At 57.7% G+C, this 15,937-nt stretch overlaps 7 protein-coding genes across 7 annotated transcripts; 2 read left to right on the plus strand and 5 right to left on the minus strand.

Annotated features, from left to right (window-relative positions):
• Positions 1–902: 902 nt before the first annotated feature.
• On the minus strand, positions 903–1,547 carry PSEUBRA_001776 (Essential protein Yae1, N-terminal; the record flags this gene model as incomplete). The annotated part of the gene is made up of 1 exon (XM_016435032.2): positions 903–1,547. The coding sequence occupies one exon, from the start codon at positions 1,545–1,547 to the stop codon at positions 903–905; it is 645 nt and encodes a 214-aa protein (XP_016293687.2).
• Positions 1,548–1,671: 124 nt separating this feature from the next.
• On the minus strand, positions 1,672–4,560 carry PSEUBRA_001777 (RNA recognition motif domain protein; the record flags this gene model as incomplete). Its single annotated transcript, XM_059464676.1, has 1 exon — positions 1,672–4,560. The coding sequence occupies one exon, from the start codon at positions 4,558–4,560 to the stop codon at positions 1,672–1,674; it is 2,889 nt and encodes a 962-aa protein (XP_059321198.1).
• A 2,290-nt stretch (positions 4,561–6,850) lies between these two features.
• Positions 6,851–8,186, minus strand: PSEUBRA_001778 (SAC3/GANP/Nin1/mts3/eIF-3 p25; the record flags this gene model as incomplete). The annotated part of the gene is made up of 2 exons (XM_016435017.1): positions 6,851–7,508; positions 7,999–8,186. The coding sequence occupies 2 exons, from the start codon at positions 8,184–8,186 to the stop codon at positions 6,851–6,853; spliced, it is 846 nt and encodes a 281-aa protein (XP_016293688.1).
• Positions 8,187–8,622: 436 nt separating this feature from the next.
• PSEUBRA_001779 (NUDIX hydrolase domain protein) lies at positions 8,623–9,411 on the plus strand (the record flags this gene model as incomplete). Its single annotated transcript, XM_016434985.1, has 1 exon — positions 8,623–9,411. One exon carries the CDS (start codon positions 8,623–8,625, stop codon positions 9,409–9,411), a length of 789 nt encoding a protein of 262 aa, XP_016293689.1.
• A 422-nt stretch (positions 9,412–9,833) lies between these two features.
• PSEUBRA_001780 (Ribosomal protein L6, alpha-beta domain protein) lies at positions 9,834–10,973 on the minus strand (the record flags this gene model as incomplete). Its single annotated transcript, XM_016435019.1, has 2 exons — positions 9,834–10,307; positions 10,866–10,973. 2 exons carry the CDS (start codon positions 10,971–10,973, stop codon positions 9,834–9,836), a joined length of 582 nt encoding a protein of 193 aa, XP_016293690.1.
• A 1,537-nt stretch (positions 10,974–12,510) lies between these two features.
• Positions 12,511–13,863, plus strand: PSEUBRA_001781 (uncharacterized protein; the record flags this gene model as incomplete). The annotated part of the gene is made up of 1 exon (XM_016434970.1): positions 12,511–13,863. One exon carries the CDS (start codon positions 12,511–12,513, stop codon positions 13,861–13,863), a length of 1,353 nt encoding a protein of 450 aa, XP_016293691.1.
• A 448-nt stretch (positions 13,864–14,311) lies between these two features.
• Positions 14,312–15,886, minus strand: PSEUBRA_001782 (Ion channel regulatory protein, UNC-93; the record flags this gene model as incomplete). Its single annotated transcript, XM_016435003.1, has 1 exon — positions 14,312–15,886. The coding sequence occupies one exon, from the start codon at positions 15,884–15,886 to the stop codon at positions 14,312–14,314; it is 1,575 nt and encodes a 524-aa protein (XP_016293692.1).
• Positions 15,887–15,937: the final 51 nt, after the last annotated feature.

Consider the following 15,937-nt stretch of genomic DNA (forward strand, 5'->3'; position numbering starts at 1 on the left):
GGCGCGGGCCAAAAAGGGTCCCCCCGCCGTCGTGGGGTTTTCGGCCCGGTTTGCTGGCAGCCACCCCGCCAAAATCGCTTTTAGCGGGTCAAACCTTGGAGAACCGACCCCGCGTCCGGCGGCCGTCTTCGATCAGCGGTCAAAAACAGCATCTCTCCGGCCCCGTGTTGGTCTCACCAAGACGACCTCGTCGTAGAGGATGGAGTGCGATGCGCAATCGACACAGCGCGAGCTTCTTGCGGTCGACCGAGCTGACTGCTGCCATCGTCAATTTGTACGTCTCTTGAGGAGAAAAAGGGATTGGGGAAATTGTGGCCAGGAAAAATCGACTCGACTGGCTGCGGATGATGGCCACCGCGATTGTCGCTGCCCCCCCCGACGACCGTCAGAGTGGTCGTGATCAACCAGTCGGATGTCCGCACGACGAACCCAGCTCATCCGCTGTCGGCCGAGACCATCATTGCTCTCAAGCACAGCCCAGTCTTACGATCACATCCCCCGCCATACGGACACAGACAAGCACGCAGCTCGAGTTGCAATACACTGTTCCATTTCGTGCCACATCTCTAATAGTTGAACCCCGCAAGAACGAGAAACCGGATCATAGTACAGATGACGAGCGACGAGATGATGTCAACAGTGACCGAGCCGAGATCGGCGGTGAATGAAGAGTTCCTACAGGAAGCAAAAGACGATGAAGCGATGTTCGTGCTGAATGATGGAGGGTATACGAGAATGGGGATGACGTGACTGAGGGGAGACCCGATAGAGGCGAATCATGTTCGCGTCGCTACAGCATGAAAGATGAACTGCGCCGGGATGCTGAACAGTCTGGGTCTGAGAAAGGCCGCTGTGGCGGCAGGGGTATAAGATATGAAAGCGAGTGGGTCGGAGTAAGAGACCTAGTACTTGAGTTGAGATGGATCGACGAGCTTGCCTGCGACGAGCACCGTCTTAGCGTCCGTCTTGGAGCTAGGTGACGCCTCACCGTCATGCGAAGCGTCTGCAATCTCGGCGAGCGTGGTCGTGCGCTGGGACGGTATCCCCAACACCGAGCAGGTCAAGCGGTACTTGGCACGAACCTTCTCGAGCAGAGTCAACATGTCGAGCTTGGCCAGCTCATCGTCGTGGCCGTCTTCCGCCACCTCGGCGTCATCTGTGTCATCAGCGTCGACAGCGACAGTCTCGTCGGTCGTCGGCTGACCGAGATCAAGCGATGGATCCGACGAAGTATTGGTCATGGGGAAGAACGAGATGAGCTTCTCCAAACCCGCTAGGTGCTGAATCTGCTTCGTTTGCTTGCGCGAAGTGTGCCTCGCGGCGTCGGCTTGCTCGAGGCATTCCCGCCACACCTCGGCCATGCCTTGGTAGAACGCCACCTCTTCCCACAGCTCAAAGCCTTTATCGCGACCGAGTTCGCGTCCTTCAAAGGTGCCGTGCAGCGCGCCGTGGTCGAAGCCTTGCTGGTAGCCTTCCTCGTAGGCGGTCTCTTCGACATTGTTGGCGGAGTCAATGTCGAAATCGAACGGATCGGCCGAGTCTGGCATGGTGGCCGGTTGGGCGCAAAGACTGCGCGACGAATGGCGATGATGCTGGTCAAGAAGAAAGAAGCGTCGAATTCGAGCCCTGCAGTTGGACCCTGTTTGCGGCCAAAAATTTCGGTTTTCGGAATCAACGACGCGCCGCAGCCGCTGCGAAGCTCTCGCTCGCTGAGCCCAAGCTCAGCGGAGGTACCGACGCACCTTCGGGCGACGACGTGGTCCCCGAGCTGGCACCGCTGCCGCCGCCGCCGGTAACGACAACACCGTTCATCGCGCTGTTCATGGCCGAGTTCGATTGCATCCGGAACAGCGGGTTCTTGCTGAAGCTGAGACGGATGCCGCCGTTCTTGATCGCACCGCCCAACGAATGTCCGTTGAGCTCCGACATGGCCTTCGATGCAGTGTGAACGTCCTCGAACTCGACAAAGCACATGGGACCGTTTGACTTGAGGCGGAAGGAGAACTGACGAAAGCCTCGACAGCTGCCAAACACTGCTCTGAGCTGGTCTTCGATCTGCGAGAGGACCGCACTGGATGCATTGCTGGGCAGATTGCCGACGAAGAGCGTGTTGACGGGAGGATGATTATCGCCGACGACATTGCGACCGCCAGTGGGGCTAGGTAGGTCGGGACTCGGCTCCTGTTGTGGCGGCTTGGCATCTTCGTCATCTGCAGGCGAGCCGATCTTGATCGAGCCGAAGCGGGTGGCGATGGATGGCTTCTGGGCGTCGCTTGTCGCTGCTGCGGCGGCAGCGGCCTCTGGACCTGCCGAGGACGACGTGGGACTGAAACGGTTGGGATCGGCCTTGAGGCTTTCCTCTGGCTTGCTTGCGCTTCCGGTAGCTGTCGCGAAGCCGGGTGCAGGGGTCGACTCGTTACCCCGCGAGGTTTGTCTCTGGATGCCAGGTCGTGACGCCGCTGCGCCCGCGATGGGACCGTACAGCCCTGGTGGTGGCGATCCGATAGCAGGCCAGTCAGATCGAGATCCGCCCGGCGCATTCAGGCCTTGACCGATCCCGCCCTGCAAACCCCTGGATGAAGGCGGCATGGGTCCGGCGCCACTCTCGCGCCCATAAAAGTCGATCGGACCAAGAGACCCGCCCCATTTGTCGGCGCCGATTGAGCCTTGCTGCTGTTGCTGCTGAGGCTGTTGAGCGGTCAGTGTTGCAGGTGCGCCGATAGGAGAACGCAAAGCGGCAGCTCCTCCCTGACCGAAGAAGTCGGGGCCACCGAACGCCTCATGAGGGGACAAGAGGTCACCCTGGATGGAGTTCGGGCCGCCAAATGGCTCGAAAGCGCCGGGACCTTTACCGAAGGTTCCGAATGGACCACCTTGACCACCGGATGGGGCACCTGAAGGGCCAGAGAACGGACCACCTAGTGCGTACGGCGGCAGAGGTGCTTGGCCAGGAGCAGCACCACTCAGTCCAGAGCCCGGTGCGCTGGCCGGTGGCGGCATCGACCCAGGGACACCCTCTGCGAACCCGGGCGTAGCCAGAACAGGACGCTGCTTGGTGTGTAGATTCTTCTTGGCCATCTCGGTCTTGAGAATGCAGCCCTTCTCGGCGTCGACCTTGCGACCGTTGAGAGCGTCTCGTGCCTCGAGAGCCTCGGCACGTGTGCGGAACTTGGCAAATCCGATGATCTGCTTGATCTTGCCAGCAGCAGCAGCAGCCGACATGCTGTTGGGCATGCCGGGCATGTTGAGCGACGAGAATGCATCGTTTGTGCCTGGACGCCCGAGACCCAACGGCAAGTTCTGCTCCTCCCAGCTGGATCCTGCATTGCCGCCGAGGTCGAATACACCAGATCCTGGCATATTGACAGCTTGGTACGGTCCGCCAGGGCCTGCCGACAGAGGACCGGCGCCGTCCGACAGGCGTCCGTTGGGCCCAATGGTGCCGAGACCAGCTGGGATCTTGAGTGTCGACGCTTCGAAGCCTTTGGCAAAGAGGAACATGTTGGCAAATTCTCGCTCCGACATGTCGTCGGGGAAGCCGACGATGAAGACCGTGGTGATTTCCTCGGCGGGGCCTCCTTGCGGGGCCAGACCGGCACTGTTGGCGATGCTGCCTTGCAGGCCGAGCTGCTGCTGCGGAGGCCCGTGAAGAGGCTGATGTGAGGATTGCTGCTGCTGCTGTTGCTGGTGATGCAGTTGGGACTGCATTTGCATGTGTTGGTGCTGTAATTGCATCATGCTTCGTGGGCTGAGATTGCCGGGGTTGGGCATTCCAAGCATCCCTTGACCAGGCCCGGGTCCGAACGGCGAACGAGGGTTGTAATCATCCTGCCCAACACTGCGAGGGTTGCCGCCAATATGGGATGAGAGCTCGTCGCGTCCGCCAGCTGCGTAATGACCTGGTGACAAGCCGTATCGGTGCGAGCCGAGGTCCTGCTCCTGGCTCGACGACAACGCGAATCCTCCTCTCGAGTCGACGCTGGATCCAGATGGGAAAGCGACATTCATTGGGTCCGAGCTGGAGAGAGAAGCCGCATTGGCGCTCTTCTGCGATTCCGACGGCGCAAAGGTGGACGTGCCGTTGGGTGAGAAGAGCCCGTTGTAGCCGAGGAATGGTTCTGCGGTGGCGTTGGATGCCGAGAGGCCAGAATGCAAAGATGGTTTACGTTGTGATGTGATGGTGGGGCCTCGATTCGCATTGCTGGATACTTGACCGATGGAATTCCACCTTTCGCTGGGGTCGCCCATAGGAAAGTTGAAAGACCGCTTCGTTGGAGATGGCGAGCGAGCGCCTGATGAGCTGCCCCCTGCCATGGCCGCCTCGCCGGATGGCTGAGGTGACGTGAGTCGTGGATAGGGCTGCATGGGTCTAGGTGCCACGAGCGCTGCTTGATTTGCAGGCGCCAACGGTGGCGACGAATGGAAAGCGAAGGATGTAGGTGGTGCGTTCTGACTGCGTGAAAGGCCAGGTGGACCGACGGCAGCGGCAGCTCTGGAAGGTGATATGGGAGCGAAGATACCTGGAGGCGGAGGGGGCCTTGAACTTTGATTATGGTCCATGCGCAGAGAAGCAGCTGCTGTGGAGTGAAGGTGTTGGTTGACGTCGGGGGAGCGCTGCAGGACCTGAGAGCCGTCTGGCATAGTCTGCGTCTTAGCAGTGAGATGGAGCAATCGATGCCGAGAATGCGACGCAAAACTTGAACCGAGGAAGATGGCCGGTAGCGAGGCTACCAAGTGCGAAGCGAGCGTGACCGGAAGGTCCAAAGCGAGGTGGAGTGATACGTGCTCCTTCGACTTGACGTTTACAGATCAAGATCGACGAAAGGTCCGGAAGCCTCGATTTGAGACTCGAGCGGGATGAACGACAGTGCCGTCAGATGTCGACTGGGTTGCCAGAAATCTGATGGAAGCAGCGTCGAGCAGATACACGGCGATCTAGATGCAGTAGCAGTGTCTATTGATCTAGTACGAGGTGCGAGACGATGACAGGGTAGCCTTCAACCTGAACGCTCGGGCCAGTCAACAGCGCTGTTTCTAGCTAGTTCCTGACGACGATGATGACCGTGAGAGAGTCTGCAAGCGGAGGCGGGCTTGATGTGGCTGCTGCGAGGTGGATTGTATGTAGTACGAGGCAGGCGGAATTGTCGGGATGCGGAGGACCCTTGGGTGCAAGGGAGAGATAATAAAAATAAGTTGGATGCGAGACTGAGATGGTGGAGGTTGCGTTTCCGTTGACAGGTGTCGAAGAATGCAAAGGCGGAAAGAACGCGAATGAATGGGTTGCTTGCGAAGAGATAGAGAGACAAATGCGAGGGACCGGATAGAAGATGGGATAGACGAATGCAAAAGAGACGGTTGGGGATGATGGTAGTAGCGGGAAGAGGTCCGCACGAGAGAGGACGAGGGGGAAAGGAAGTCGGAAGTGGGTGCGTGGACGGGCGGGGTCAAAAACTGGGGGGAAAAGTGGCCGAGACCTGGTCATTCCATGTCGCGCGAAGCACGGAGGACGACGATCAGGGATGCACGGACGATGCTAGAGGCGTGGCAGGAGAGGACGATGGCAGGAAAGAGACACAGAGACAAGGAGAAGGTGATGGGCGCGCGCCGAGGGGGGCGTTCGTGTAAAGAGGTGCTTGACAGTCTGAGACAGAATGCGGAAGGGCAGAGTGGGATGCAAGGGTGCCATCCTGGTGCACCACCCAAGACGGGCACTCGAGCAGAGGAGAGCAGCTGCCTCTGAACAAGTGATGGCCGGTAAAGATAGACGAGGATCAGGCACTTGACGAGTCAGATTCGTTTGACAGCGGAGGGAAAATCCAGGTTGGGCTTCAGACCACTCTCTGAGGGCCCTGCTCTCAAACTCGTGGCTTTTATTGTGAGCAAAGGTACCTGACCAGCTCCGCGACTTTATTGAGAAGGGGTCCTCTGTTCTAGTGCCGCCCTTGAGCACTAGAAACAAAAAGCCTCATTTGTCCGTCGCGTTTAACGTGCCGCAAATACACGAAGCGCGTCTCGTCGAGTTCGGGCAAGAAGAGCTTGAGCGTGCTCCTTCCATCGAGTCAGGCCAACTCTATTTAAGCTCAACGCTCAGAGGCGTCTGGCTTCCTGCTTAAGGTGTGAGCCTTTGCTCTGACTTGGCGAGGACTAGACTCGAGCAATGTGGCGGAGGGAGGCTTCGTGGACCTGCACTCTAGATTGTTAAAGAAAAGGCACATGACTTCTTAAGGTCAATCAGCCGATGGCAAAGCAAGAGTGGCATGATGTACGTCGGGTTTGGGTGTATCGAGTGAGGTCGCAAGGCTCAAGCTCGTCCCTGCTCGGATCAGGTTACGCTCAGAGTCACGGTTTCCGCTCTCAGGGTCTCGCAGGAAAGCCAGGAACCCATGAACAACCACCACCGTGTTCTGTAAGTCGCGTTCTATTCTTCGAGAAAAGCTGCCATCGGGCGATCTAGCATGCTCAGATCGGCTTCGGTAGGGATTGCTCACTCCTGGCCTTGCTCCCTAGCAGTCGAGATGTGTGCCGACACCGCGGCTACTCAGATTGACGCAGCAATGAAGTTGGCGCCGTGATGGCACAGCGAGTGCCGGCGATCACAGACACCAGAGAGGATGCTCAAGATCAATTGCGTGGCCGTGCTTCATGGTCATTCGTCATGTCTGCAAGATGCTGAGTGTTGCGCCGGAACCGATGCTTATGATATGGTACAGAAAGTGGGCAAGCAGGTCACGGTGCACTTTTTGGCTGCACCAAGGTAGGCAGTCTACTTCGGTGCAACTCTTCGCGCGCGCAAGTAGTGACCCTTCGAGGCCAGCAAGGTTGTCGGAAGGTGCAGCGACCGTCATCCTCTCTATGCGCGGAGAATCGGTGCCTGAGCCTGGGACAAGAACTTGTGCATCTGGTCGAGCGTGATCTCCTCCCTGATCACTGTGGCCTTGATCTCGTTATCCGGGTTGGCCGGAACGCTGACAGTGCCGTTGGTCAGCTTCCACCCTGGCTGAGCGTTGATGAACTCCTCCAGCTCCGCTCCGGACAGGTTGAGGTAGCTGGCGATGCGCTTCTCGCTGATCGAGGTGAACGAGCCCTTGACCGAGTTGAGCGCCACCCGTCGTGCCGCGTTCTCAAACTCGTTGATCTTGGCGGCGTATTCGCGCACGTCCGAGTAGTCTTCGCTCGCCAGGGTCGACCAGAACTCACGGAATCGCGCTTGGAAGAGCAGAGTGCTGAGGTGAGAGAGACGGACGATCAGAGCGTCGGTCAGGTGACCCGCGGATGGAACGTCCTTGGGTTGCTCGACAACGTCGTCCTCGTCGTCTCCGGCGAGAGATGCGCCGTCATCGCCGGCGGTGGTCGCCTCCTTCTCGGCCTTGACAGGGATCGTGGGCAATGGCGCCTCGCCGAGCAGAGAGATGCACAGGTTGAAGTCGGGCAAGGGAGCGGCAACGAGCGCCTTGAGGAGGATGTTGATCACGACAACGTAGTTGAAATCCGAAGGGTTGAACTGGTAGCTATTGATGCGAAGAGCGAGAGGAGCATGATGGCAGTATGAGAGAAGAAAGTCAGTTGGGTCTGTCTGCGCTAAGCGCCTGAGATCCTGCCCTTGGTCGCCCTTGGCACGAAGCACATCCGCACGTCGGACTGAGTCTGACACCATCCTCCCTCGCAGCTTGTCGATTGAAGCTCGCCGTACGGATCAGATAGAGCTAATATAGATGCACGTCATCGACAATCCGGGGCTTCACTCCCAGAGAGCCAGTCGCAATGCATTTTGGTAATATGGGATCATCCTTTGAAAGCCGTCGGTCCATCCCTCCGATTGTGTTCGTCCCCCTAATGCCGTACTGCTGGTGTTATTCATTCCGGGTGTCTGGCTGCTGGTGACTGTGACGATTGCTGAATGCGCTTAATACAGAGACTGCGAATTGACCTGTGCCGGGTAATTCGTGTGGTGCGGCGTGTCCAAGGGCTGTAGAGACTGTGCAGGTGCGCGATACTTACAGCTTGAGAACGGCGAGGTTGGCAAGGAGGTCATACGATCCATCGTCGAGTTGTTGAGCGAGGTAGTCGTGCAGGACATCGAGGTTCTGCGGGTTGTATCGGTCGACGCCCGAGATGAGCTGCTCGATGTGTTCGGGTCGCGATGACGGCGAGACCCACTGGGATGCGCTTGCGGATTCAGTGGCCATTGTGTGATGCTGCTGCTGCTGGTGAGTGCTGATGAGCGGTGCAGTTGATGGTGAGGACAGCAGGTGCTAGATGGTGAGCTCGATGTGTGGTTCAGCAGCTGGGAAAGCAAATTTGGAAGAAAAGCACAACCTTGTCAAGCTCGACCTCGACCCTGCCCTTTGTCACTTGAGAAAATGAAATGCTTCATTCAAATTGAGCTTGTGGCTCGACTTCAAACTCTTGCCAACTTTGAATTCAGATCGGCACTGCTTCCCCGATTCAGCCACGAGCGGCCAAAGCCGTGGTGGCCTGATCCGCGTGCCTCGTGTTGCTCTCTCTCCGCCCAGACCTTCCCATGAATCGAATTTTGAGATGGCCAAACGACTTTCTTCCTCATCATCATCTTCACTTGTTGATCACCGCCATTCACACTTCGCACCATAGCATCATTACAACATGTCGACAACTACAACCGCTACCGAGACGGCTTCGCAGCCCACCTCGTCCACCGTCACGCTCGACTCGGCGCCGCTGACGGGCTACGACGAGGAGCAGATCCGTCTCATGGAGGAGCGATGCATCGTGCTCGACAACGACGACAAGTACCTCCGCGACGGCAGCAAGAAAGAGTGCCATCTCATGACCAACATCAACAAGGGTCTTTTGCATCGTGCCTTTTCTGTCTTCCTCTTCGACCCTTCATCGGGCAAACTGTTGCTGCAACGACGGGCACCCGAGAAGATTACGTTCCCCAACATGTGGACCAACACGTGCTGCTCGCATCCGTTGGCGATCAAGGGCGAGCTCGAGGAGGCGGAGCAGATCGGCGTGCGCCGGGCAGCGCAACGCAAGCTCGATCACGAGTTGGGTATTCCGGCGGAACAGGTGCCGTTGGATCAGTTCCAGTATCTGACGAGAATCCACTACTTGGCACCCAACGGCGACGCCGAGAACATGTGGGGTGAGCACGAGATCGACTACATCCTCTTCATCACCGCCAAAGTCACGCTGGAGCCCAACATGAACGAGGTCTGCGACACAAAGTGGGTCTCACCAGAAGAGCTGAAGGCGCTCATGACCGAGTTGGACCCAGCAGCGTTTACGCCTTGGTTCAAGCTGATCGTCCAGAAGTTCCTCTTCCCGTGGTGGAAGGACTTGCTGGCAAGGAGAGGCGACGAGTCCAAGCCCCTCGATGCAAAGTCGTTGGCCACTCTGACCGACCACAGCATCCACCGCATGCTCTGAAGCGGCTGCAGTCACAGACAGCGCCAACAATACTTGGCGTCATCCGATACCCACACCTTTCCCCTTGACTGCGACACACTTTGCTGTATCTTGGGCTTGCTCCATCTCATCCTTTGCGCCGACTCATCTTTGTAGACAATAACATTCACTTGACCAAAACACATTTTCGTGTTCACATGGCTGACCACCACGAGAGGAGAGGTTCAGAGTCCTCGGCTCAAAGAGGGGCAATCGCACACGCAGTGAGGCTCTATGAGTTCGAAGCTGCTCCATGTGAGAGCGTGATATTTTTGCAGGGTGTGTGTGTATGTGAGCTACACAAGGTGATGGAGCCGAATCAAACGATCCGACGAGCTAAAAGTAAGAGTGTAAATGCAGGGATGGGAAAGGGGAAGACATGACGAAAGGAACACAACGATTGTTTAAGCCTCGGCCTTGACAACGGTGTCCTTGCCGGTGCAGTAGATGCCGTCCAAGAACTTTCGGATATCCTTGTTGCGCACGAGCGTGGCGCCGTGGAGAAGAGCAGCCGACTGCGAGACGAGGTCAATGTCGTTGCCCTCGACCAGCACCTGGTCCTTCTGCGCCTTGTCCTCCTGAATCGTCACACCCTCGAGCATGACAATGTTGCGCACGCGCTTCTCGCCCAGGAAGTTGCGGATCTCGGCCGACTTCTTGTCACCGGCAATGATGATGTTGATGGGGAAATGGGCGTAGACCGCACGCATCTTGTACTGGAAGCCCTTGGTGACACCCTTGAACATGTTGGCGACCGTGGCACCGGCAGTTCGCAGGCACGCAGCGTGCTTGCGCCCAGCGTGCCACACGACGAACTTGACCTTCTGGCCAGTGGGGCTCTTGATGATACGGGCATCAAGGTTCATGTGCTTGAGCGACTGTTGAGAGTGGAATGCATGGGAGTAGAAAAGCGTAAGTATGTCTGTGCAGTTGAGAGTGCAGTGACGCCAGCTCGAACTCTGCAGCGTGTCTCCTTGAGCAGCAGTTCCAATGAATGGCGGAAGATCCGTTTCCATTTGTGCCAATTGGTGATCTCTCCATCTCCAAGACTCTTCCGCATCCATGCTTGCGCTTCCATGCTGCTTGCCGGTACGGTCGAGCATCGATGGGATGAATGCATATGGCATCTGCCACCAACCGTCCCGCTTGCAGTTGGTGCCTATGTCCTTCTGCGCACTGTAACGGCTTCTGCTGCCCTGCTGTTGAATTAAGCCTAGCATCCTCCCTGTGATGTCTTCCGTGCTTCTGACCATTGCGTTGGCTTCCCTTTATCCCTCGAACCTGCCTGAACTTCCTGTGTGAGCAACCACTGCTGATCGCGAATCTTCCTCTAGGATATCCATGCGTGCAATCCTGCTCCTTCCACCATCACTGCTGCTGCTGCTGTTGCGAGAATCTGCTGTCGAGCCAAGTGGGCGATGTCGTTCGATGCTAACCTTAGTGAGTTCACCACGGGGACCCTTGACGGTGAAGACGCGCGACGAGACGCTGACGGAAACGTCGGCGGGGACGGCGACGTCAAGCTCCTTGTAAATTTGCAACATCTTGGATCTGTGTAAAGTTGTCGAGACGGATGGTCGAATGTCAGTCTACTATGTCGGTAGAGCAATGCGTGTGTGGGACGAGTCGAGACAGAATGAGAGCGGGGCGGGCACGAGCTTGCTGGATTGCCGAGTGTCTGACGGTGTGATGTCGAGCATGCACAAATGCAATCCGATTCCTCTTCGTTGGGGAAAGTGTGTCTAACCTCCCCGTCGATGTGTGTCTCAAATGTGTGTCGATCTGAAGACAACGCGATGCGTACGTATAGAGAAGTGCGATGGCCTGAACGATGCTAGATGGCGGTGTTTGTAGGCGGTGATGCAAGGCTGAGATGCAAGAGCACAAGTCTATATGTATATCGAGTGTCGATGCAAAGTGGTGTCGTCGAATTGCCTGGAATGTGCTCGTGCTGCTCCTTGTCGTCGTCGATCTGTCTGACATTCGTACCCTGCTTGGGCTTGTCGGTCTACTAACCTTGAGGGGATGTGTGTACGGAGACGTAGGGTGACGGTAAGGAAGATCTCAAGATGGCGACCAAGCTTCTTTGGCCGCTGAGCTCGCTTTCTCTCAAGTTGAATGTTAGACACGGGCCTCACCAGCGCTCTCGTCCAGAAAGCAACTGCAGATGGCGACCTTGGCTCTCACCGTTCGACCAAGATCGCAATTGTGCCGGTCTGCAACCTCGAATTGTTGGTGACACCCCAGACGCCCAGCCTATCCGCTTTCGACTCGAATTCCAGGATTTCGACTCGACTCTGAGCCATCGAAGGTCAGGTGACACAAATTGAACCTCGGCCGAAGCTACATTTTTTCGAATTTGTCGCCTCGAGCTGTCACCAACAGGGTCTAACAATAGCTGACAGCGGGAAACGATCGCTGATCTGCCGTCCCGATGCGCCATTTTCTTCCTGCGCACACGCCTTCACGAAGACTTTCGGACCCCGCGCTTCTGCGCTGCATGAAACCGGCAAGCGCACGGCACGAAGGTGGAACGCACGGTGAAAAGCAAGATCGACACAGTGCCCTCCTGCGCTTGTGTCCGCATCGAGGTACACACTGGACCCCGGCCAACCCTTCTTCCATCTCGCTTTCCACCATCGCCCCTCTCACCTCGCGCCGAGCCGTTCTCCTCTCCTCTCCTTCTCGGTCATATATCGGTCCACTGGCGTTCTTCGAACGTACGCATCGAACGATCGTTCCGCTCATCTTCCACGGCTCCACTGCTCTGGAGCCTCGACCACGTGGTGTTGTTTCTTCGCTCCCTTCAGGCGGGCTGCGAGATTGCAAAGTGATTCAAGCACCGCGCCGCCGGACCCATCGAAGGTGTTCCACAGATCTCACGGTCCGAGTCCTGCGCGAAACCTCCTGACATCGACCGGAGGCCGTCGTTGGACAAACACCAGAACCGCGCGGCCGCTGAGCACCCTACTCCTATCCCGAAGTGCCAAGACTTCATCAGCGCGCACAGCCTTCTAGTCCCAACCGTCCCGACATATAAGGACCCATCCTTCCGAGACGGAGAGGACGCTCGACGCAAGCATGCCGTCCAACGTCCGACCTCTGACGGGCAAGAAGAAGATGATTCCCCTCGGCGCCGAGACGCGCGTGCAAACCATCGGTCGGTTGCTCACCTACTTTTCGGGCGCCTTCATCGTCTTTTCCCTGCTATGCTCTCTTGCGCCTGCATCCTCATCGCGCGGTCTCGCTCCATCGAATGGACAACGACGGTCGACCACGCCTTCCGGGCGATGCGATCCCTTCAGCCTGCCTGGGTGGGTCGACTACTCCATTGGCACCAACGACCTCCCTGCCTGGCGAACGTTCGATCCTTCCTGCACCTCATCTACCTACCTCGCATCGCTAATCTCCACCCTCAACATCCAGCAGGAGGACCCATCGAAGATCGCACCGCATCACGAACACACCCCTGCCCGCGGGGCTAGCGTTGAGGAGCTCAACAGCTTCCTCTCCAACCGAACCGTGCTCCTCATCGGAGATCAACGGGTGGATCAGGCGCTCGTGTCCCACTTCTGTTCCCTTACAGGGCACAAAGCCCAGCCGGTGGATAAGAGTCATCCGTGGGGGAACAGTCTCAATATGGTTCCGGCTAAACATGGGTTTACGCCAGTCAAAAACAATGCGCCGTTGGCACACTACTGCTACGTGCCGGAGTACGATTTCCTCGTCACGTCCGTCTACTCGTATGGCGCGGATACGAGCGATACTTGGCGCGGCGAGGCGCTCTACAATGCACCGGGTCTGTTCGAGGATCGCGTCACAGACCTCTTCGTGCCGTACCTCAAGGCTATGGCTAGCTCCAAGAGCACTTCGCCAGCACTACCGTTGCCACGGGGGAAGGCAGAGCCGGATCTGGTCTTCTTCAACAGCGGTCTGTGGGATTTGGCGCGCTGGGCACACCACGACATCGACACCGGCGTCGGGTTGTTGGAGAATCTCAGCGAGGAGAGGATCATGTGGTGGAGATCGAGAATGGTGGACATGCTCAATTCCGTTTCGGGCGCGTGGAGGAAACCCCGCATTGTGTGGCGCAACACAGCCTACCCACTCGCCTCAGAAGCCTCGACGGTGGAAGCGTTTTTGGGCATCGAGGGGGAGAGGAGGAAGAATCATCCGTTGTACCACGCCAATCGCATCGCCCAGATCAACGGTGCGCAGAGGTCAGCGCTCGAGGTGCATGGGGATGACGTGGTCAAGGGAGAGCGAGCGAGAAGTGCCAGGATGCCGAATGGTGTGGTAGGACTGGGCTTCGCAGAGGTCATGATGGGTCAGGATCAACATGCTTTGGATCCGCTCGCGCCGAGTCAACTGCCCTGCGGTGCACTGTTCGGTGAGATGATGCTCTGGCATCTGCGCGACGCTGTTAATCCATAAGCCCCGTGTCACACTTGTATTGTTAGGCCCCAAAAATGGCGATAGATGTCAACGCCAGGTGTGTTGGCTGCGGTGATGAGGCTGAAACGAGGCAAGACTTGGCGGCTTGCTCGTCATTGACACGGAACGAACAAACGATGAAGCCGATCACTAGCTACGGTAGGCTTACAAGGCAAGTACCCGCAGTCGCAAGCGCAACGATCCACAACCGAACCGGCGTCCATCGTCCGTCCCGGTCACTCGTCAGACGTGCAGGCCTTGCGTCCTTAGCAATTGCAGTCTGTGACCGAGAGCGGAGCTGTCGACAACCTGAGAGAGAGTCAGCCAAGTCCCCGACTCTTCTCACGGCACACTACAATGATGGTAGAACCTTGCAACCGTTCATTTCGAGAAGAAGCATTACAAGCGTGACATATCGTCAAAAGTATACCCGTGTCTTTGTTCGCACCTAAAGATCGCCCTTGAGATCGTACTCGGCAGTCTTGAGGCCAGCATCCTTGAGGCCCTTCCTGTCCTCCTCGGCGGCGTACGTCCTGGCCTCGTGGATCTTGGTGCCATCGTCCAGGATACCGATCTTCTTGACGACGAGCCAAGCGGGCAAGATCGACAGGGCCCACTGTGCCGTGTTGATGCCGGCAACAGCATCCAGTCGGAGCGTCGTACTGTTGATACCGTACGACACGCACTGACCGGCGCTCTCGACACCGCGGACGATACTGGCAAGACGAATGATCTCCGCAGGGTCCTCGCTGATGTTGCCGATGATCCAGTAGTTGAGCTCGTACATGACGTTGAAGCCGATCTGGAGGAAGATGTAGACGCCGAAGCCGCGACCGTAGCCGGGGGTGGTCCAGTCAAAGGTGGGCTTGGGTTCGGTGACGTGGTACTCGTGCATGATGTAGATGGCCCACGCCCACCACGCGGCTTGGAGGGCGTAGACAGCGATGAAGGACGACTTGGCACGCGAGTTGACAGTGGGCTTTTTCCAGTCGAGGAAGAAACCGAGCGCGTAGTTCGACAGACTCGCCGTGACGGCAGAGAGCAGGGAGCCGAGGGCACGCGAACGGACGGTAAAGTAGTTCACCGCGTAGGTGCCGATGAGTGCCTCAGACCAGGTCGACTGCCAGATGATCGGCAGCAGCAGGAGGACCTGGGGCTTGGTGATGGTCTTCCACATCAGCTTGAGCTCGCGGCGGGTGGACGACTCGATGTGCAGGTAGACAGGCGTCTTGTCGGTCCTCTGCACCTTGTGCGGGGGCGACAGAAGCATGGCAACGAAAGGACCGCAGCACTGAAGCACGACGAAGACGAGGTAGGTGTTGGTCGAGATCGAACCGCGCTCAGCATCATTGTAGTTGAGGGCGAGGTTGATGATGCCACCCAGCAGCTGGCCGAGGACACGCCACATGAGCCAGTACGAGATGTAGCGGGCCTGCTTCAACCTCTCGGGGTAGCCGAGGGCGATGGCACCCTCAACGGACCAGAAGGTACCGGCCGAGATACCGCAGAGGGCGGCGCCGAGGATGATGAGCCACTGGGTACCGTTGACGCTGTTGAGGTAGAGACCGGCGGCGTATGGAGCATACCCCATTGTTCCCAGCGCGAGCGCCACCTTGACGGACGTTGCGTTGATGAGGGAGCTAGTGAAGAGAGAGGTGACGACCATGAGAGCGAAAGTGAGAGAGTTGGCGGCGTTTACGGTGCTGGGGTCCTGGGAACCACCGGCGCCGAGTGCTGCCATCGCGCCCCAAATTCCGGGCGCGAGAAATGAACAGCCGCCCAAAACCGTAATTTGGAAGAAAGTGGAGCGGAACCAGCTGCGGTTACGACCATCCCAGGCCACACGAGCCTCAGGCTTGGGGTCACGCAGGCCGATGACTTCGAGGAAGGTCTCCTTGGCCTTGCTTTCGTGAGCCGGCTGGTTGGAGACGACAGGAACCTGCTCGGAGCTGTTGAGCGACTTGTTGTCGGCGCTGCCGGCGTCATCGACGACCGCCTTGGGAGCAGCGGAAGGACTCGACATGATGAGGGGAAAGGCGGGGAGGGAGGGTGAAAGAGAGGTGATGGTAGTAAA

Source organism: Kalmanozyma brasiliensis, assembly GCF_000497045.1.
Source record: "Kalmanozyma brasiliensis GHG001 unplaced genomic scaffold PSEUBRA_SCAF15, whole genome shotgun sequence".
Lineage (NCBI taxonomy): Eukaryota > Fungi > Basidiomycota > Ustilaginomycetes > Ustilaginales > Kalmanozyma > Kalmanozyma brasiliensis.